At 58.1% G+C, this 22,129-nt stretch overlaps 1 protein-coding gene across 2 annotated transcripts in view; it reads right to left on the bottom strand.

The window, feature by feature from the left end:
• Positions 1-17,969, bottom strand: part of DTX1 (deltex E3 ubiquitin ligase 1) — a gene marked incomplete at both ends in the record, with an annotated part of 33,200 nt that extends 15,231 nt beyond the window's left edge. For both annotated transcript variants that reach the window (XM_080717968.1, XM_080717969.1), the window contains one exon: positions 17,711-17,969. In XM_080717968.1, coding sequence (XP_080574094.1) covers positions 17,711-17,969 — 259 coding nt within the window. The remainder of the gene's footprint in view (positions 1-17,710) is intronic.
• Between the last annotated feature and the right edge of the window lie 4,160 nt (positions 17,970-22,129).

The raw sequence follows: 22,129 nt of genomic DNA, 5'->3' as shown, positions 1-22,129 counted from the left end.
CTCTCTCTCTCCCTCCATCTCTCCCTTCCTCCCTCCATCCCTCCCTTCCTGCCCCAGTTGGGTTAGTTCCCTCACACCTGCAGCCCACCCACTCTGTCTGCTCCAGTTCACACCGCGGCTCACACGTTCTCACACACCCACTCACGCCTGCCTTCGCCCCATCCTGTCTGCAAGTGTGCGCCAATTACTTTTTTTTTTTTTTTTTTTTGTGGGTCTGGGGATGGAACCCAGGGGCATTCGATCTCCGAGCTACACCCCCTGCCCTACTTTTTATTCTTTATTTTGAAACCGGGTCTCAGTGAGTTGCAGAGGGCCTCACTAAGCAGCTGAGGCTGTCCGCGAACCGCGATCCTCCCATCTCAGCCTCCCACATACTGAATAACTGACTTCCAGTTATTCTTTGATTTCTTCATGGCAGCTGCTCCCCTGCCCTGCTCCAATCTCCTGCCCACTTATTTATTTTTTTCAGTCATCTGTTTGTTCATTTGTTCAACAAACACTTGCTGACCGTCTGCTCTCTTGTGTGTGTGTGTGTGTGTGTGTGTGTGCGTGTGTGTGTGTGTGTGTGCTGAGCACTCACGGGAAACCTAGGAAGAGTGAGTAGCAGCCCGGCCAGGTGGGCAGCGATGGCCCCATTTCATAAACCAGGGCTCGGAGACTCCATGGGAAACTCTGAGTTAACCAGCGATAACCCAAGACCCAGCTATAACCCAAGACCCAGCCATAATTTCAAGACCCAGCCATAACCCAAGACCCAGTCATAACCCAAGACCCAGCCATAACCCAAGACTCAGCCATAATTTCAAGACCCAGCCATAACCCAAGACCCAGCCATAATTTCAAGACCCAATGATAACCCAAGACCCAGCCATAACCCAAGACCCAGCGATAACCCAAGACCCAGCTATAACCCAAGACCCAGCCATAACCCAAGACCCAGCGATAACCCAAGACCCAGCGATAACTGCAAGATGTCCATCTCAGAGCCTTCAGCTTGTCCCAGGCCCGTGGGCTGCTGCAGGGAGATTCCTCTGCCCGACTCAGCTGGTCAGTTTTCAAGAAGCCTGCTCCCAACACTGCTCAGCTGCCGGCCAGCCCTCAGATCTCCCAGGTCTTGGTTTTCCTACCCCCAAAACGGGGTTGATGCTGACCCCACCCAGCCCCTGTGCCCTCTTCCTGCAGCCCGTTACCTTTCCTTCTCGCTACACACCTGCCTCCCTGGCCTGGCTGTTCCTACACATCTCTCTGCTAGAGTAGGACCCAGGTGCCTCAGGCATCCCCCGCTGTCTCCTCCTGCTGGGCTCTCAGCGCGGGACCCTAGGAATCTCCTCTGCTTGGCTTACTGCTGAACCCCTGTCCCTAGCCCAGTGCCCGCACACAGTAAGTAGGTCCTCTTGACATGGCTGTCATCCCCGCAAGGTGCCCGGGCCTGGGTCTGCAGCCTGGTGGGGACCCGCTGGGTCCTTCTGGACATCCCTGTCTTCCTGCCCCTCACCAGTGTCACCGCTTAGGGCTGAAAGAGCTCATGTCCCCGTCTCCCCTTCTACTAGGATGCTGATGGCTACAGCTGTTTCCTGCCACTTGCCTGGACCCCGGGAGCTGGGGAAATTGAGGCGCGAAGCCAGGGCTGTGGCAGGGTAGAGGATGCGGGGAGGTTGGCCTGGTAGCCTGGCCCCAGGGAATAAGATCCCTCCCTGGGCACCTGTAATGTCCCAGCCAATCACAGAAGCCATCCTCCCCCACCTGCAATGTCCCAGCCAATCACAGAAGCCATCCTCCCCCACCTGTAATGTCCCAGCCAATCACAGAAGCCATCCTCCCCCACCTGCAATGTCCCAGCCAATCACAGAAGCCATCCTCCCCCACCTGCAATGTCCCAGCCAATCACAGAAGCCATCCTCCCCCACCTGTAATGTCCCAGCCAATCACAGAAGCCATCCTCCCCCACCTGTAATGTCCCAGCCAATCACAGAAGCCATCTCCCCCACCTGTAATGTCCCAGCCAATCACAGAAGCCATCCTCCCCCACCTGCAATGTCCCAGCCAATCACAGAAGCCATTCTCCCCCACCTGCAATGTCCCAGCCAATCACAGAAGCCATCCTCCCCCACCTGCAATGTCCCAGCCAATCACAGAAGCCATCCTCTCCCACCTGTAATGTCCCAGCCAATCACAGAAGCCATCTCCCCCACCTGTAATGTCCCAGCCAATCACAGAAGCCATCCTCCCCCACCTGTAATGTCCCAGCCAATCACAGAAGCCATCTCCCCCACCTGTAATGTCCCAGCCAATCACAGAAGCCATCCTCCCCCACCTGTAATGTCCCAGCCAATCACAGAAGCCATCTCCCCCACCTGTAATGTCCCAGCCAATCACAGAAGCCATCCTCCCCCACCTGCAATGTCCCAGCCAATCACAGAAGCCATCCTCCCCCACCTGTAATGTCCCAGCCAATCACAGAAGCCATCTCCCCCACCTGTAATGTCCCAGCCAATCACAGAAGCCATCCTTCCCCCATCCCGGGCCCTGGGGCAGCCCTGCCTGCCACCTAATTTATCATTTTAATTGGGCGTGTGCATATCGATTTCTCCCTAGCAGAGGTTCTTCTTCCAGGCCAGACGGGATCGTTAAGAGAGGAACTCCCAGACCCCCCAGCACGCTGCCAGTCCTCCCCTCTCACAGCCTCAGCTTCTCCATGTTCAAAATGGTGCCCTACCTCCGAGCTACACTCCCAGCCCCATTTAATTTTAATTTTATTTTATTTTGTAGTACTAGGAGTAATAAACCCAGGGGCATCCTACCTTCAGGTTACAACCTCAGCCCTGTTTTATGTTTTATTTGAAACAAGGTCTCACCGAATTGCTGAGAGCCTCACAAAGTTGCTGAGGCTGGCTTTGAACCTACAATCCTCCTGTCTCAGCCTCCCAAATACTGTGGTTACAAATGTGTGCCACCACGCCCAGATTTTATTTAAATTTAAAATAGGGTCTTGGTAAGTTGCTGAGGCTGGCCTCAAACCTGTGACCCTCCTGTCTCAGCCACACAAGTATGGGATTACAGGCATGCCCCACCATGCTTGACTTTATTTTTAAAATTAAAAATTATTTATTTATTTACTTATTTATTTATTTATTGCAGCACTGAGGATGGAATCCAGGGGCATTCTACCTCCAAGCGATACCCTCAGCCCTAATTTTCATTTTTTATTTTGAAACAAGGTCTCACTGAGTGGCAAAGGGCCTCACTAAATAGCTGAGGCTGTCTGCGAATCTGCTGTCCTCCTGTCTCAGCCTCCCAAATGCTGGGATTACAAGCGTGCGCCACCACACCTGGCCATTTTTCGCCACCACACCTGGCCAATTTTTTTTTTTTTTTCCTTTGAGACCAGTTTTCACTGCATTGCTGCGGCTGGCCTCGAAACTTCGACCCTCCTATCTCAGCCACCCAAGTGCGGGGATTAGAGGCTTGCTGCGCTGTGCCTGGTTGGCTTTATTCTTAATCGTCCTCATTGGTGGCTGGCTTTAAGGAGGACGATGGCCGGGTCAGACCCACGGCCGTGTTTCCAGCAGTATCCAGCAAAGAGCCTGGTGCAGAGGCGCCGTCTGCCATAGAGACGGCAACGTACTTGGCAGGATCCAGGAGGGGGAAGGGAAGGAGGCTGGTCCTGATGTGGGGCTGCGGCCCCCCAGGGAGCCCTCAGGAGGGGAGGCCCCCGAGGGGCGAGCTCTGCAGCCGGGACGTGAAAGTGGCTGGTGCTGGCCAGCGCGGCCCCCTCCCCAGGGCTCTATTTACCAGGTATCGATTTTCTTGCCTGTTTACTGGTAGTTATTAAAGGCTGTGTCCCCGGAGTCCTTTTGAAGCCAGATTGGAGCCCGGAGAGCGGGGTAATTAGGGCGGCCGCTGGCCTCCCTGCACCCGCGGGGTCCTGCGCCCAGCCTGCCTGGCCACCTCTCTGCCCAGGCTGGCTGAGGACCGAGGTGGGGGGGGGGCGGAAGACGGTTCCCTGGCGACCCGCAGGGACGTCAATCTTGAGATCTCCACAGCAGCAGAGCTAGAAGCCTCCAGCTCCTCCGCGGTGGCCTGGCCTGGATTCAGTAACAGAAATAATGGGTCTAAGATGGGGCTGGGGTGCCCCGGCTGGTGGCCTGGAAACATCACTGGCCATTTTGCCCGTCCTTGGGCAGCCCACAACCCCAGGCCTCCAGGACTCTAGACCCGGGTCCCGGTCCTCAGCGTTAGACACCAGGCTCGGCGCCTGCCATTCCTAGCTGTTTTCGTGTGACTCTCGTTGACTCCCCTCCCCTTCCCGGTTTCTTAAGAACCGTTGGCTGAAAAATTCCAATCTCCTTCCAGCTGAACGGAGGCGAAAGGGCTGCGGTCAAATGTCAGCTGGGGGCCTGGGGGGGCTGAGACAGAGGGAGGGGGCCCTGGAGACGCAGGCGGAGAGAGACAGACCAAGGGGCGCAGAGATAGAGACACCGCCCAAGTTGGACTGGTTTCTAAGGGGTTCGACAGAGCCAGACGGTAGCTTCGCCTAGGATGCGCCCAGTGACGGGGCCTCGCTGCCGCCGCTGCCCTCAGTCAAGTGGGGCTCCTGCCCTGAGAACGCGGCCCTGACGCCTCCGCACAGCTAGAGGCAGGGGTCTCTGCTCCCAGCTCTCGCCTGTAAGTTGGCTGTCCAGAGGGAGAGAGAGCCAGAGCCCCCCTGCCTGCCCCAGGCCCCCAAACAGCTCCTCTCAGGCCGGCAGGAGCCCCTCCCGTTGGGCTGGCTTCCTGGAGGGAAGTGACCTCAGTTTGGGGGCACCCAGGGCCTGGTGGGAGGGGGTGTGGGAGGCGGTCATGGGACATCCTGTCAGGTGGGGGAGGCCCGGACTGGGTCAGGCAGGGGGGAGCTTGGCAGAGTATCTGCTGCTTCCTGAGCCCCAGTGGGCTTCACCCCAAATCCCCAAGCTCCAGACATAACTGCAGACAGTGGCTCCCGCTCAGAGAGCATTCTCTCTCTGTCTCTGTCTCTCTCTCCTCTATCTCTCTCTCTCTCTGTCTCTCCTCTTTCTCTCTTTCCCCTCCCTCTCTCTCTTTTTCTCTTTCCCCTCCCTCTCTCTCTCCTCTCTCCTCTCTCCTCCCTCCTCTCTCCTCTCTCCTCTCTCCTCTCTCTCTCTCTCTCCCAGGCACTGGGGATCTAACCCAGGGGCATTCTACCTCCAAGCTACACTCTCAACACCATTTTATTTCTTATCTGGAAAAGGGCCTCGCTAGGTTGCCGAGAGCCTCGCTAAGTCGCTGAGGCTGGCTTGAATCCGCGATCCTCCTGTCCCAGCCTCCCAAGTCCCAGGCTTGCGTGCCCGACTTGGGACAATCTTCCTGAGTCCCACAACCTCGAAACTGCCCTGCAAAGTTATGAGCAGGCGCCGGGTGGCTTGAGGACGCAAGCGAGGCCTCTCAGAACCCACCAGACCACCTGGCTCCGCTCTCGCGCGCTGGGTTTCGGGAGAGTAAGCTGAGGCACAGAGGTTACACCACCAGACATGGCTGCGGCCCACGCTCCCGGCTGGATTTCTAGAACCTTCTGGAACAGCCGCCTTTCCCCTGGACCCCCCGCTGGCCGAGGCCCTCCTCCAGCATCCAGGATTCAGAGGCAGCACAAACTCTACCTGGAGGTGGGCCGCCCGGCCGCCCAGGGCCTGCGGCAGCATCCCCGCCCGTCGGCACCGTGGCCCGGGTGCGGTTGCCAGGCGGGGAAACTGAGGCTCCTGAGAAGGAAGTCGGGACTCTGCGGGACACTGGCCAGGCGGGACACAAACTGTGGCCCGTGGGTGCCGGCTGCCGCCTGCTCCGGCTCCTGCCTGGGATCGATAAGCCGCAGTGTCGCTTTCCCGCCAAACTCCCCTCCGGGACTCTTCAGGGCAGCCGCGGCCTATTAGTGGTCTCTGCACCGTCTGGGCTGCCCGGGCTCTCTGGGGCTGCGGGAGGAGCAGGAGGAGCAGGAGGAGCGGGAGGAGCGGGAGGAGCGGGAGGAGCGGGAGGAGCGGCGGGGTCTGGGGAAGCCCAGGGATGCGGCACCCAGTTATCTCCGAAGCCCCCGCTCCCCTGGCACTTGCTGTGCGCCCCAGAGGCCTTGGGGCTTCCTGGAGCCCAGACCCCGCCTCAGCAGCAGCCGCCCAAAGCAGGACCGGAGGGGAGGTCGGCAGGGGCAATCAGCCCGCCCCGAAATACTAGAAACACCCGCAGAGCTCCCAGGGCCGTCCTGCAGGGCCGTTCTCAGGGATCTGTCGCCCAGGGGCATTCTACCTCTGAGCATCCCCAGCCCTATTTTTAATTTTTGCTTTCTTTCTGTCTGTCTTTTTTTTTGCAGTATTGGGGACGAAACCCAGGGGCATTCTACCTCCGAGTGACACCCCCAGCCCTATTATTTATTCTTTATTTTGAAACAGGGTCTCACTGAGTTGCGAAGGGCCTCACTAAGTAGCTGAGGCCGGCCACGAACCACGATCCTTCTGTCTCAGCCTCCCGAATGCTGGGACGACAAGCCTGGACCACCGCACCTCTTGTCTTTGTTTTGAAACAGGGTCTCACTAGGTTGCCAAGGGTCTCACTAAGTTACCGAGGCTGTCCTCAAACCTGTGATCCTCCTGTCTCAGCCTCCCAAATAAATACGGGGATGACAGCTGCGTGCTAACACACCTGAACCGCATGAGCTGACTCAATCCCACAAAGAGATTCCACGGGGGAAGGCACCGCTTTTAGTACTGTTTCGCATGAATATTGAGGGAGGCACTGAGAGGTGAAGTGGTCTACCTGAAGCCACACAGCTCGGAAGCCAGGACTGAACTCAGGTAGGATACAAACTCCTCCCACTGCCTCTGCCGCCACTCTGCCCAAGCCCCTCGCCTGGCCTGTCTGGACCCTGGCTGTAGCCTCTTCCCTGCATCCCGCCTTCCGCCCTCTGCGTCCCACGGTAAATTCTTGCATGACACCCAAGGGATTATTTCACAGACTCACGTCTGATCTCCTTGGCTCAACACCCATCAATGGCTCCCTAGTGCCCTGGGAATCGATCTCAGCTCCTGAGCTCAGCCTTCAAGCAAGGCCCATCACAAGTTATCTTAAGCGCGCCCAAACTCCCGCCCTTCTCTCTACCCACCACGCATGGTTACGCCTCGGCATTTACGCCCCTGCTGTCTGAAACGCTCTCCATTGGCCCCGCTCATCCTCCTCCCTGTGAGCGCCTACTCAATCTCCCCGGCTCAGCACAAGCCCGCTGTCTTCTTGGAACTTTCTCTGGCATCCTGAGGGAGGACTGCTCCTTGTTTTGAGGATCCCAAAGCACCTGGAGAAACCCATGAAAACACGCGGCTCCCCAGGGCCAGCGCATCTGCGCGCCTTCAGCACCAGGCTGGGCCGGCTTCAGCCTCCTCCCCTCTCTCTGCGCTATGAAGCCAAGACCAGGTGCCCACGGGTCTAAGCAACGCCACAGGACCAGGCCACAGCCCGCACACTGGCTCGGCGTGGCTTTGTTCTGGTCCCCACACTATTTACATTAAAAAAAAATAATAACGGCTGGTGGTGTTGGCACACATTTGTAATCTCAGTACTTGGAAGGCTGAGGCTGGAGGGTCACAGGTTCGAGGCCAGCCTCAGCTACTTAGCGAGGCCCTCTGTAACTTAGTGAGACCCAGTTTCCAAATAAAGAATAAGAAATCAGGCCGGGGGTGTGACTTGGAGGCAGAATGCCCCTGGGGTTCCATCCCAGGACTTGGGAGGCTGAGACAGGAGGATCGCACAGGTTCGAAGCCAGCCTCAGCTACTTAGTGAGGCTCTCAGCAGCTTAGTGAGACCCTGTTTCCAAATAAAATAGAAAATAGGTCTGGGAGTATAGTCTAGAACTAGGAGAAAAAAAACCTGGGTTCTACCCCCAGTACCAACAACAACAACAAATTAAAAATTGGGGCCAACCTATACAAGTCTGGATCTCCCAAATCCCCAAACATCAAAAGATGCGATGTGACCTAAATGACCGGCCTCCTTGGCCATAGGGAACGGGAACGGTCACCTCGTTCATGCCTTTGAGCATACATTGAGCACCTACTGCATACCAGGCACCAGGACAATTATAAACGTCTGCCTTCCGCTCATTGCATGTGTTTGAAAAGCTCGTGACCTTATAGCCTCTGTAGGGGGGACTGAGGCTCAGGGAGAGAAACGTGGCCAACACCACGGGGCCAATGAGAGACAGAGGTTTTTTTTTTTTTTTTTTTGGTGGTACTGGGGTTCCTGGAAGCCCTTCTACCTCCGGGCTACACTCCCAGACCTATTTTTACATTTTTATTTGGAAACAGGGTCTCCTAAGCCAGCGTGCCCGGCTGGCTTCGAACCTGCGCGATCCTCCTGAGAGAGACAGAGGTTTTTGTTTTGCTTTGGTACTGGGGATTGAGCCCAGGGTCATTCTACTTCTGAACTACACCCCCCAGTCCTATTTTATTTATTTGTCTTTGAAATAGGGTCTCACCTAGTTGCTGAGGCTGTCTTCAAACCTGCGATCCTCCCGTCTCAGCCTCCCTGGTCCTGGGATCACAGGCGTGCGCCACCACACCCGGCTGGAGACAGGCCTGCCCTGACGGCCTCTTCCAAGGCACCAGAGGACCCACAAATTGGCTCGGGTGAACATCTGCTCCCCAGATCCAGAGGAACCCAGAGGACGGTAGAGGAGGCGACGCCCCCAGCCTTGTGTGTGATTTCAGGTAAACTGTGTCCCGGGCCCCCGCCTGCAGAGGGACAGAGGCTCTGCCTGGGCTGCCGGCAGGACTGTCTCGGCACCTCTTCTGGCTGCCTGCTCCTTTGTTCTGCATTTCCGAGCACTCGCTCCAGGGCCAGCTGCCAAGTCCGTCACTGACCTGTCGCTGGAGGCTGGGCAGGTGGACGCGGCAGCCTGGAGTTGTTCCAGAAGGAGCCCAGAGAGGGAGAGGCCCTTGGCCAGGGTGTCAGAGCAAGGGCGCGCACGGCCGCGCAGGACCTGGAGGAGACCCAGCCTGTCCGCTCTGGGGCCCCAAGTCCCTGGCCGCCGGGCCGCCTGCGCCACCCCACCCCACCCCACAAGGGCAGCGTGCCCCCCAAGGGCAGGGCTCTGTAGCCCTCCTGTCTCCTGTGGCATTCCTGGTGCCTGCGACAGCGGCTGACCCATTAACAAGGGCCCTTTACGTTTTTGTGGACTGGCCAGGCACGGTGGTGCACGCCTGTAATCCCGGTGCTTGGGAGGCTGAAGCAGGAGGATCACAGGTTTGAGGCCAGCTTCGGGAAATTTAGCGAGCCTCTCAGCAACTAAGCGAGCCTCTTTCGTAAACAAACAAAAATAAATAAATAAAAAGGGCTGGGAGTGTAGCTTGGAGGTAGAATACCCCTGGTTCAATCCCAGTACAAAAAAAAAAAAAAAAAAAAAAGGAAAAATGGCCTTTAGCACAGGGCATTCCCATTAGCACAGGACAGGTGCTAATGTTCGGTCCATATTTCAGGCGCAGAAACTGAGGCTCGGAGAGGGAGCTAGTGGCTGGGAGGGGACTTGGAGCCTGGTCCGCAGCACTGAGGGTCCCTGGGAAGCCAGGCCAGGCTTTGGTGCCCCGGCCTTGCCTGAGTAGGCTCATGGGGGGCGGGGCCGCCTGTCCAGAGACCCGGATGCTGTCCTGGGGCCCGGCTACTGCTGGTGCGGCCTGGGTGTGAGCGGGAGCCAGCCCCCCAGCATACCTGGAGCTCCAGGTGGGGCTGGGGTGAGACAGTGAGGGGTCACCTGCTCGGCCAGTCCTGAGCACCCTGTCCCATCGCCCCTCCCTAATCTTATTTTTTTCTTTTTTGGGACTAGGGATTGGCCCCAGAGGCGTTCTATCTCTGAGCTATATATTCCTAGCACTTTAATTTTTTTTTTTCCAGTACTGGGGATAGAACCCAGGGATATCTGAGCTACACCCCCAGCCCTATTTTTTATTCTTTCTTTCTTTCTTTAATTTGGTGGTACTGGGGGTGGAACCCAGGGGCTTTCTAGCTCCAGGCTATACTCTCAGACCTATTTTCTATTTTATTTGGAAACAGGGTGTCAGTTGCTGAGAGCCTCACTAAGTAGCTGAGGCTGGCTTCGAACCTGTGCGATCCTCCTGTCTCAGCCTCCCAAGCGCGGGGATTACAAGCGTGCGCCACCACGCCCGGCTTTATTCTTTATTTTGAAACAGGGTTTCACTGAGTTGTAAAGGGCCTCACTAAGTAGCTGAGGCTGTCCACGAACCGAGATCCTCCTATCTCAGCCTCCCAAATGCTGGGATTACAAGTGTGCGCCCCCACACCCGGCTTTAAATTTTCTCTTTTTAATTTGAAAACAAGCCAGGCGTGGTAGCGCACACTTGTCATCCCCGCGCTTGGGAGGCTGAGACAGGAGGATCGTGTGGATTTGAAGCCAGCCTCAGCTACTGAGTGAGGGTCTCAGCAACTAAATGAGACCCTGTTTCCAAATAAAGTATAAAATAGGTCTGGGAGTACAGCCCGGAGGTAGAAAAGCCCCCAGTACCACCAAAAAATATAAATATAAATAAATAAATAAATTTGGAAACAAGCTCTCACTAAATCTCCAACTTGCAATCTCCCGGTCTCAGTCTCCCAAGTACTGGGATTACAGGCGTGAGACCCCGTGCCTGGCTAGGTCCCCCCCCATCCTAACCCCACTCCTTGCCCATGGCGGTCTCCACCACCTTCATCCCCAGGACAGACTCCACCAACTCCCCCAGGAAAGATGGGGCTGGGGGCTGGGAGAGAGCAGGGGGGGGGGGCGAACCCCAGAGCAGCCGCAAGGGGCGGGGAGGCGGGACCCTCACGGCCGGGCGGCCAGGACCACGGCGCTGTCCAAGGTACCGGGCGGCGGGGCCTGAGGCCCAGACCTGCAGCGAGGTGCCCAGCGCCCGCCCAGCCCCTGCGGGCCTGGAGCAGAGAGGCCGCGGCGCTGGGTCCCCAGGGCCTGGCCGCTAAACGGCAGCAGCTGCAGCCTGGCCAGCAGGCCGCGCAGCCCCGGGAGGCCTCCCGTCCCCAGGCACCGCCGCTCTCAGACCCCGCTCCTTCCCGTGCTCTATCTGCCAGGTCTCCTCCTCCTCCTCCTCCTCCTCCTCCTCCTCCTCCTCCTCCTCCTCCTCCAGGAAGAAGCCCTCTGCCTCAATCCCCCACATCACTGGTGAGATGCCTGGACCTCTCCTGTGCTCTTAGATCTCAGGTGCAGTGCTTACTACGTGCAAAGCCGCGCCATCTCCTTGAATCCTCATGACACCCCTCTCAGGCAGGGATGATTATTACTATTTTTTTTTTCAGTACTGGAGATCAAACCCAGGGGCATTCTATCTTACACCCGCAGCCATTGCTTTAACTTTGAAACATGGTCTCGCTAAGTTGCTGAGAGCCTCGCTACGTTGCTGAGGCTGTCCTCAAACCCGCGATCCTCCTGCCTCAGCCTCCCGAGGACTGGAATTGCCCAGCTCGCCTTGGAATTATTCTGATCGCCATTTTCCAGAGGGCGCAATGGAAGCACAGACAGGTCGAGTGCCCGGCCCATGGTCACACAGCTGCAAGGCTGGAATTCAGATCTGTACCTGGCGGCCTCACAGGACAGAGGGTCCCAATGCTATCATCCTCCTGCTGTGGATTTACCTTCCTCTCCACCAGACTCTGAAATGGATTCATTAGACTGACTAGCCGGGCGTGGCGGCGCACGCTTGTCATCCCAGCATTCGGGAGGCTGAGCCTGGAGGATCGCGGTTTGCGGACAGCCTCGGCTACTTAGTGAGGCCCTCCGCAACTCAGTGAGATCCTGTTTCAAAATAAAGAATAAAAATTAGGGCCGGGGGTGTAGCTCGGAGGTCGAATGCCCCTGGGTTCCATCCTCAGACCCACAAAAGAAAATAATAATAATAATAATAATAAATAATTAGACTAATGGGTTTTTCCCTTTTTTCTGGGGCTCCAAGACTCAGCCCAACCAAGCCCAGTACTGGGCCAGCAACAATGGCCACTGCATAAAGATGAGGAACTTGGAGGCGCCGGAGAGGGTCTTGGAGCCGGACCAGCAACGGAGGCCAAAAGAACGGGTCTGTCGTGTTGGAAACAGGTGTGTGTCGGCGGCCGCAGGGGACACCCATGTCCGGGTCGGTGCCATGAGAAGGGCCTCCCACCCCTTGCACAACACCCTTCTCGCTCCTGGTGTCAGGCCCGGCGGCTCCAGCTCGGGGGAAAGGGCCCCCGGGGTCCCGCAGCCAGGGAGCTGGCCCTGGAGGCACCGGGCTAGCTGGCCGTCCCTGCAGAACCCGCAAGGGAGAGGGGGAGCGGAGGCTTTCAATCCTGCCTTCTGTCTTTGCGGCCCACGTGGAAGGGTGGGCTCCAGCTTGGGATCGGTGGGCTGTGTGGCCCCGGGCAAGCCCCTCACCCTCTCTGGGCCTCGGCCTGCCCACGTGGGCCTGTCCAGGGTCAGCTATACGAGACACCTAAGAAGCACAGTGCAGTTTGGGGGCAACCAGGCCCGTGGCCCGGTGAGGAGGTCGCCACTGTGGGGTGCTGGGGAGCCAGAGACACAATATTCCCCCACCCCAGCTGTGAATGACATCGTGAGGCCGGGATCCGGGGGTCCTGCTGCCTCCTGGGGGAGGCCACCGCCAGGCCCGGCGGAGGCTTCGCAGGGGCCCCCCGCCCCCTGTGTGGAGGACTCGGCGGGGGGCGCAGGGTGCCGGGCAGCCTGCTGCTGGCCATGGGGGAGGCGATAGAGGGGCGTTTGTGTGTCCAAGGTGGACGGCCAGGCTGGGACTGTGCGCTCTGGCACACACCACAAGGATGTCCCCTGATGCCCAGGCTGCCCTGCCCTGCAGGGGCCTCACCCCTGGCCGCACCCACCCACCGCCTTTTGCATAGCTCAGGAACTGCAAAGGGTTTTTATTTTTATTTATTTTTTAAGTACTGGTGACTCAACCCAGGGGCATTCTCCCTCTGGACTACATCCCCATCCCTTTTTATATTTATTTATTTATTTATTTATTTATTTATTTATTTATTTTGTAGTACTGGGGATGGAACCCAGGGGCTCTCTACCTCTGGGCTATACTCCCAGACCTGTTTTTTATATTTTATTTGGAAACAGGGTCTCACTGAGTTGCAAAGGACCTCACTAAGTAGCTGAGGCTGTCACCAAACCCGTGCGATCCTCCTGTCTCAGCCTCCCGAGTACTAGGATTACAAGCGGGCGCCACCACGCCCGGCTCCATCCCTTTTTATCTTTTTATTTTTGCAGTACTAGGTTGGAACCCGGGGGCACTCTATCTCTGAGCTACATCCCCTGCCCTATTTTTAATTCTTTATTTTGAAACAGGGTCTCACTGAGTTGCAGAGGGCCTCACTAAGTAGCTGAGGCTGCCCGTGAACCATGATCCTCCTGTCTCAGCCTCCCGAATGCTGGGATGACAAGCATGCGCCACCACGCCCGCTCTATCCATTTTTATTTTGGAACCAGGTCAATTGTTGAGGGCCTCCCTAAGTTGTCAAGGCTGGCCTTGAACCTGCATTTCTCCTGTCTTGGCCTCCCAAGTACTAGGATTATAGGTGGGCATCGCCATGCCCAGCCTCATTTTTATTTATTTTTTGTGGTACTGGGGATGGAACCCAGGGGCATTCTACCTCCGAGCTACACCCCAACCCTATTTTTTAGTCTTTATATTGAAACAGGGTCCGAGTTGCAGAGAGCCTCACTAAGTAGCTGAGGCTGTCCTCGACCCACGATCCTCCGGTCTCAGCCTCTCAAATGCTGGGATGACACACGTGCGCCACCACGCCCGGCTCCAGGTACATTTTTAAACGGTTTAAAAGAAGAACACGTCAGGAGCTCTGAAAGTCAGATGACCTTGAAATTTCGGTGTCCGCAAGTCCCTCTCTTCTCAGCGCACAGGCCGCCCTCGCTCATTTGCGTATCATCTCTGGCTGCTGTCAGGGTTGAGTAGTCACATCTGAAGACTGTAGGTCCCACAAGGCCAAAATATTTACCATCTGCCCTCCCAGAAAAGTCTGCCAGTTCCTGTATTAGGGTGCCAGAAAAACCAGGCCATGTGCCTATCTCCCCCGCCACAAAACGCAAGTGTGGCTTCAGTGAGCGTATGGGGAATCGCACGATCAGCAAATCTAGACACAAGCTTTGCTCATGTCGGTGCCTATACGCGAGTTTCGTGTTTTGCGGTTTCATGTTGGTGTGCGCACACACGCATGTGTGAAACACGCTTTTCAACGCTAAGAATCTCAGTCTGTATCTCTAGCAAAAGAACAGGGGACCGGGTGATGCTTGCAGGGATAAATAGGTTTGATTTTTCTCTGGAAATCCAACATCCCTGCTGGCGATGTGCAAGGCTCTGGCCCATTTCACAGATATGGAAACCGAGACCGGAGGGGCGCGGGCCCGGCGGAGGCCACCCAGCTGGTGAGCGCAGAGCAGAACCTGGTTCTCAGGCCTGCTCTTTTCTGGACCATGAACAATACATGAGATAAAGAAGTCCTTTTTTTTTTTTTTGTGGTACTGGGGATGGAACCCAGAGGCATTCTACCTCTGAGCTACACCCCCAGCCCCATTTTTTTATTCTTTACTTTGAAACAGGGTCTCACTGAGTTGCAGAGGGCCTCACTAAGTAGCTGAGTCTGTCCGCGAACCGCGATCCTCCTGTCTCAGCCTCCCAAATGCTGGGATGACGAGCGTGCCCACCACACCCGGCAAGAAGACCTTTCTTGACATTGTTCTCCTGAATAAAGTGGGCCACCAGCTTGAGCCTGCCCCCCCCCCAGATTTCCAGGCGTCTGTCTGTCCGGGGGAGCGGACAGGTTGCAGGCCCTCCCCTCTCGCCGGGCGCTGGAGGACACCCAGGAGCCTGCAAGCCCGATGAGAGCTTTTTTTCCCTTTTCCGGAAAATAGGGGCAGGTGTGTGGTGCGTGGCCCTGGGAAGCCCTGGGTGGTGCTGGATGGGGGTGGGGGCCAGAGAGGCTGACTGCAAAAGGGGTGCTGTTGAGAGTGGGGGCCTGCTGAAGGGGGAGGGAGGGAGGGAGCCTGGGAACTGGGGACTCAAGGCAGGTGCTCGGAACAGAAGAGGAACCCCAGAAGGGGAGGGATGGAACCCAGGGGCATTCTACCTCTGAGCTACACCCCCTGCCCTATTTTTTATTCTTTATTTTTGAAACAGGGTCTCACTGAGTTGCAGAGGGCCTCACTAAATAGCTGAGGCTGACCGCAAACTGCGATCCTCCTGTCTCAGCCTCCCAGATGCCGGGATTACAAGCGTGCGCCACCACGCCCAGCTTCCCGGCCCTATATTTTATTCTTTATTTTGAAACAGGGTCTCACTGAGTGGCAAAGGACCTCACTAAACAGCTGAGGCTGGCCTCGAACCGCGATCCTCTTGTCTCAGCCTCCCAAGCACTGGGATTCCAAGGGTGCGCCACCACGCCCGGCTTGTAGGGCTGCTGTTAGCTCTGAGCTTGCAAGGCGCCAAGCCTCCAAGCAAGGGGAGACCCAGGTCCCTCTGCCCTCAGCCCTGTGCCCTCCACCTCCAGGATGAAACAGAATGGGCAAGGGGGCACGGGGTCACCGGATACTCCTCCCTTCTCCCTCACGGCCTCAGCGCTCCTCTGGAGCACAAGGACTAGAGGGTGACCCCCTTATTCCCAGGACCAAAGTCCCAGTCCTCTTCACGGCTGTCCAGTACGTCTGTTCATCTGGACAGCCTGTACGTACCGTGCAGTCTGTCCGTCTGCACCTTGCTCCGACCTCAGCTCCTGACACCCTCGCCCTCTTTGCCGCCCTCTAAACACAATGGACTCGCACGGAGCCTGCGCCTTCCTACCGCGGGACCTTTGCAAAGGCTGTTGCCTCTGCCCCAAACACTGGCCTCCCTCCCGCATCCTGCAGATCTCTGTTCAGACATCACTTTTTTTTTCCAGACCCTCGTCTCTCCCCCGCCCTGAGCACTTTTGACAGGTCACCTCCTGCTCTCGGACCTGCGGCTGGTGATCTGTGTGATTCTGCTTGCTGGCTTCTCGGATGCCGTGGGGTCCTTCGTGCAAGTTTTCCACAGTGGTTCTCTCCTAAGGCCCTGTCTGGTCTGAAATGACGGTGGGGTGGAATGCAGGCGTGATTGGCGGGACTGGGGGCGGCAGCTCCTGCCTGGGGCCCTGGGGACACGGACAGGCTGAGATGTCACATCAAGAAGCCATTGTCTGGGGAGTCTGCCTCTCGGGAGCAGGGGCGGGCTCGCAGGGTGGCCCACGGTGTCCCAGGCTAGCGCGGCCTGCTGGGACTCTGCAGTGACGGTGATGTTCTCGGCATATGTTGTGCTGCGCGGGGCCTGCAGAGACCTTGGAGCATGGCTAGTTTGACCAGAGAACAGGAGTTTTACATTTTACACACTTTTACCACATTGAAATAGCTTCCTGTGCTAAGCAGCTATCCTATCTGGGAGCCCAGATCTGGAGAAGAGGTATTATTGTCTCCATGATGTTCGGCACGCTTATTTTTATTTTATTGGCACTGGAAGTTGAACCCAGAGGCATTCTACCTCCAAGCTACACCTCAAACCCTTTTCTTCTTTTTAATTTTGAAACAGGGTCTCGCTAAGTTGCTGAGGGTATCACTAAGTGGCTGAGGCTGGCCTCAAACCTGCGATCATCCAGTCCCAGCCTCCCAAGTACTGGGATTCCAGGCATGCCTAGTTTATCCCATGCAATTCTCTCATCCGGGGATTCATAAGAGCTTCCTCCAAACGTCCCCCAGCTGCTCCTGGAGGGTCAAACATGCCCAGGACTTTGGCATCTTCTATGAGGCAGGACCTCGCCGCTGCCCACGGGGACCGGGCTGCCACCCAGACAGCTCTCCACAGTGGCGCCGAATCCTGGGAACCAGAGAGTGGGCCGGAGGGAGAATGGGACCGTCACCGCTGCCACCTCTGGCATCACCACCAACGCCACCATCCCAGTCCCAACACACGCACCAACAGCACCCACGGCGCGCGGCACCACGCGCCAACACCACACGGCATCCTCAGCACCGACACCATCACCAAAGTCCCCGCGCAAAGATCGCCGCTGCCTCCGTGACCGCCTGACATCCCGCCGCAGCCACCAACACGACCACGATGTCTTCCGTGACTCCCCCACCCCGCTGTCCGCCAACCCCCTCCCTGCCCCCCATAATTCTCACCACACGCCTGCATCCCGACACACCGCCCAGCGCCTGCGGCCAGCCAGGTGAGCCCTCCGCCCGGGAACCCCACCCCTCCCGGGCTTAAACCCCAGCCCCGAATTCAAATCACTTGGCTCAGAGACTCCGTTTCTCCACCAGTAGTAATCACGGGACAGTAACACAGCCGGCGATGGCCGGGGAGTAAACCAGGGAGCGCCCCCCATGACTGGGGCCGGGTCTGCGCAGGGCGAGCTCTGCGTGCTCCCTCCTCCGGGCCCTGAGAGACAGAGGTCTCTCCATTCTGCAGACCAGGACGCGAGGCTCAGCGGGGTGATGCGATTTGCCCCCAAGGCCCCCAGCCTCCGAAAACATAAGTCTGCGCTGGAACCCAGGCCTCTCACCGGACTCGGCTGGGGACACCGGCGCTGTCTGGGGATGTGGCCTCCTGCGGCCCAGGTCCCCTGGGGGCGCTGGGTGGGTTTCTGCCCCGCTCACCTGTGTCCTGGCGGAACTGGTGCATGGACTTGAGGTCTATGATGTAGGGCACGAGCTGGGCGTCCACCTGGCCCAGGACCACGGAGCCGCGCGCGTCCTCCTTGAGCACGTCCTCGATGTGGTGGCACACGGTGGCCGTGTAGGGTCGCCAGCGGCTGTGCTCGTTCAGCCATTCCCACACGACCACCCGGGCCACGTTCTGCGGCGGGAAGCCCAGCCCGCTCCCGGGGACCATGGCGCCCGCGCCGGGCCGCGCCATGGCGGCTGCAGGTGGCCGCTCCTGTGGCTCGGGAGCCCGGCGGTGTCCGCGGCCTCCGGGTCTCTGGCCTGCGGGCCTCTCAGCCCAGGGGCGCCGGGGCGGCCATCCAGGCCCGGGCTCAGACGCGGGGTGCCGCCCGGGAAAGCCGGGGCTGGGGTCGGCTGCCCCGGGGTCTCGGCCTCTTCGCCCCGCCCGCGGCCCCTCCCCGACGGCCGGCTCCGGGGTGGTCGCGGGTCGCCCGGGCGGCGGCTCCGGAGCTGGGCCGGGAGCGAGGGGGCGCGGGCCGTGGGCACGCCCCACCCCACTCGTGCTCGCGACCTGCCGGGGACAAGACGGGGAGAGGGCCCTTTAAGAGGAGCGCGCAGCACCCCCTCCCCCCTCCCGGGAGAGAACAATGGGCCGCGGTGGGGGGGCGGCCAGGGGGCGGGGGTCGCCCCGCCCGCGCCCCCCGGGGCAGCCCGCGGGCGGAGGCTCCCCAGCCCTGGCCCCCTCCCCGGCCTGCAGGGCGCGTCCCCCGCCCGGGCCGGGGATGCGGGGGGCGCTGCGGGCGCGGCGGGGCCCTCGGGGTCGCGGCACGGGGTGGGGGGCAAAGCCCGATCGTCGCCGCCTCCCGCACCAGGGCTGACGCCCCCCCCCGCCCGATCCCCGCCACCGCGCGCCGACCCGCCGGCTTCGGGGGTGGGGTCCCCGCGCCCCGCGCTCACCCTCTCCCGCGGGCTCCTGGGGCAGAGGAGGGGGCCGCGGTCCCGCCTCCGCCCTCCCGCCCGCGGACCCGCAGACGGACGGACAGACGGACAGGCGCAGCACCCGCCGGCGGACGCCGGGATCCCGCGGGTGGGAGGCGCCGCGCTCCCGGGGAAGGCGGGGGGGGGGGGGAGGAAGGGGCGGAGACGAGCCGGCCTGCGCGCCCGGCGCCCCAAATCTCCCTAGGCCCGCCCGGGGCCCCCGATCTCGGCTAGGCCCGCCCGGGCCCGCGGGCGGGGAGTGGGGGTGCTCGGGGTCACCCGCTCCCATCTTAGGAAGGTATCTTTACGTTCCTGGGGCCTGGCACACAGTAGGTGCTCAATAAATACTTGAATGAACGAAGACGGGGCTCAAGGAAAGCTTTCAGGCAGCCCCCCCCCCCGTGCCCCGGGTGGGGGCCGCTTGGTGGAATCTGCTCTGCGCGCCCAGCAAGATCGTGCCCAGAGACAGAAGGGACCGCAGGTCTCAGGCCGCAGCGCACAGCCGCGCACCTCCCCGGCCCACTCCCACAGCACCCACCTGCTCCAGGAGGGAGAGGGGCCCAGCTGGGAGGGGCCTGCCTCTCAGCCAGGGAGCCAGGGCCTTGGGGAGGGAAAGGACAGGCTCAGCGGGCCCCGGGACCCGGGACTGTCATCCAGTGCTTGGAAGGCTGAGACAGGAGGATTGCTGATTCGAGGACAGCCTCGGCCACTTAGTGAGACTCCTGTTTTAAAAAAAAAAAATGTCTGGAAGGTATAGGACGCTTGGAGGTAGGTGCCCCTGGGCTCAATTCCCAGTAGGAGAGAGAGAGAGAGAGAGAGAGAGAGAGAGAGAGAGAGAGAGAGAGAGAGAGAGAGAGCGAGCGAGCTCTGAGCAAACCATAGGTGTTACAAAGTGCTGGATGGGCATTTGGCTGGATGGCTGGGGGAGCGCGGCCAGCGTTAATGGACAGTCAGTCCCTCCTCCCCCTCCTCCTCTTCCTCCTCCTCCTCCTTCCCCCAAGCTGGATGCAGCCAGGGACACTCATGGGCTGGAAGGGGGCCGACCGGGGCCTGCGCCTGGCTGTTTAGGTTGGGAGCTGAGGGATGTGTCTGGGAACTCAGGCCTGGGCGGCTGCCGGGGGTCACTGGCCCGTCCGGGAGCAGAGCGCACCCAGAACCCGCCCAGAGCGGCCCAGGCTCCTCCACTGTGGGGACCAAGGAGGCAAGGTCGGGGGGCCTGGTTGCTCCAGGGGGGAGCCCTTCCCAGAACCAAACTCCTCGGCAGCTGGGGTGTCCTCCCCCCCGCCCAGGGCCGGGTCCTCAGGAACGCCACTCAAACGGGACCTCCAGTTCTGGGATTTTAGCCCAGGGTCCACTGGCCGCTCTGTGGGGGTTCAGGAATCCCCAGTACTGGAAAATAAAAAAATAAATGAATAAATAAACAAACAAATTTAGGGGTGGAATCCAGGTGCTTTCTACCTCCAGGCTATACTCCCAGACCTATTTTATACTTTATTTGGAAACAGGGTCTCACTAAGTTGCTGAGAGCCTCACTCAGTAGCTGAGGCTGGCTTCGAACCTGTGCGATCCTCCTGTCTCCGCCTCCCAAGCGCAGGGATCCATCCTTCTTTTCATCCGTTTATCTCTCTCTGTGTCTCTGTCTCTGTCTCTCTCTGGTGGACTGGGGACTGAACCCAGGGGCATTCTACCTTTGAACTACACACCAGCCCTACTTTCTATTTCTTTATTTTGTATGTGGTACTGGGGATGGAACCCAGGGGCATTCTACCTCTGAGCTGCACACCCGGCCCTGTTTCTTTTATTATTTACTTTGAAACAGGGTCTCGTTGAGTTGCGGAGGGCCTCACTAAGTAGCTGAGGCTGTCTACCAACCGCGATCCTCCTGTTTCAGCCTCCCGAATGCTGGGATTACAAGTGTGCGCCACCACGCCCGGCTCCTATTTTTTATTTCTTATTCTGAATGGCAACCCTAGACCTTTTCATTTTGAAACAGGGTCTCACTAAGTTGCTGAAGCTGACCTTGAACCTGTGATCCTCCTGTCTCAGCCTCTCAAGTGCTGGATTACAAGCATGCGCCGCCATGCTCGGCTTTACCCATCTCTCTTCATTTGTCCGTCCGTCCGTCCATCCATCCATCCATTCATCCATCCATCTTTAAAATTTCATGTATGAAATATTCATCTTTTCCGGTCCCTTCCTTCCTGTGTATCCATCTTTCTACCCGTCCATCTTTCTATAAAATATCAGATTGCTCCTATGTGCCAGGCACTGGGCTCTGCCCCGAGATACACAGAGATAATCCGGACGGCTCGGTCCCTGCCTCTCTTGACCTCAGAGTCTAGAGGGAGTCAGAAATAAATCAGAGGCCAGCCGTGCTGCCCGCCTGGAATCCCAGGGAGACAGGTGTGCTGTTGTCGCCAGCCTCAGCAACTTAGTGAGACCCTATTTCAAAAAACAAAAATTAGCTTATTTCAAAAAACAAAAAGTTGTAATCCCAGCATTTGGGAGGCTGAGACAGGAGAACTGGAAGTTTGCCGTCGGCCTCAGCTACTTAGCGAGGCCCTTTGCAACTCAGTGAGACCCTGTTTCAAAATAAAATATGTGCCCTGGGGCATCCTGGGCTATTTACAACGAGGCACAGAAAAGCGTGTCCGTAACAACTGCTCACACAGCGGCTCAAACTGGGAAACAATCAAGATGCCCATCCACGGGAGAGCAAGGGACTAGACAGTCCTGAACTCCCACGCTGAAATATTACACAGCGCTCAAAATGAAGAAACGAAGCCACACACCGGGAGGTGGATGGAGCTTGGAAGTAAAATAGTCGATGAAAACGTCCTGCTACGTAAACACGATTGTCTTTTTATGACATGAAAAGCAACTAAATTATACAGACATACATATGCGATAATAAACCGTATGGAGAGGGAGGAAGGGAAGAATAAATACGGGATTCGGGATGAGGACAGTAGTTGAGGTGGCGCAGGGGGTTGGGGGACCGTGTGCTTAGACGTCGGTTTCAATTTTGGAGGCGGTGTTTCCACAGGTGTTTATTATGTTATTTACTAATGAAACGCTAGTAGGAAAGCCAGATATGGCTTTGCTACTCTGTAATCTCGGTACTTGGGAGGCTGAGACAGGAGGACAGAAGGATTCGAGGCCAGCCTCAGCAACTCAGCCGGGCGTGGTGGCGCACGCTTGTCATCCCAGCACTTGGGAGGCTGAGACAGGAGGATCGCAGGTTCACAGCCGGCCTCAGCTACTTAGCGAGGCCCTCTGCAACTTAGTGAGACCCTGCTTCCAAATGAAGAATAAAAAATAGGGCTGGGGTGTAGTGTAGCTCAGAGTAGAATGCCCCTGAGTTCAGACCCCAATACCACACACACACACACACACACACACACACACACACACACACAATAGAGCCAAGGATAT

The sequence above is a fragment of the Muscardinus avellanarius genome (genome assembly GCF_963383645.1).
Source record: "Muscardinus avellanarius genome assembly, chromosome: 21".
In the NCBI taxonomy this organism is placed as follows: Eukaryota; Metazoa; Chordata; class Mammalia; order Rodentia; family Gliridae; genus Muscardinus; species Muscardinus avellanarius.
Note: the sequence above shows the minus strand (reverse complement) of the source record. Positions and strands in the feature narration are given on the sequence as shown.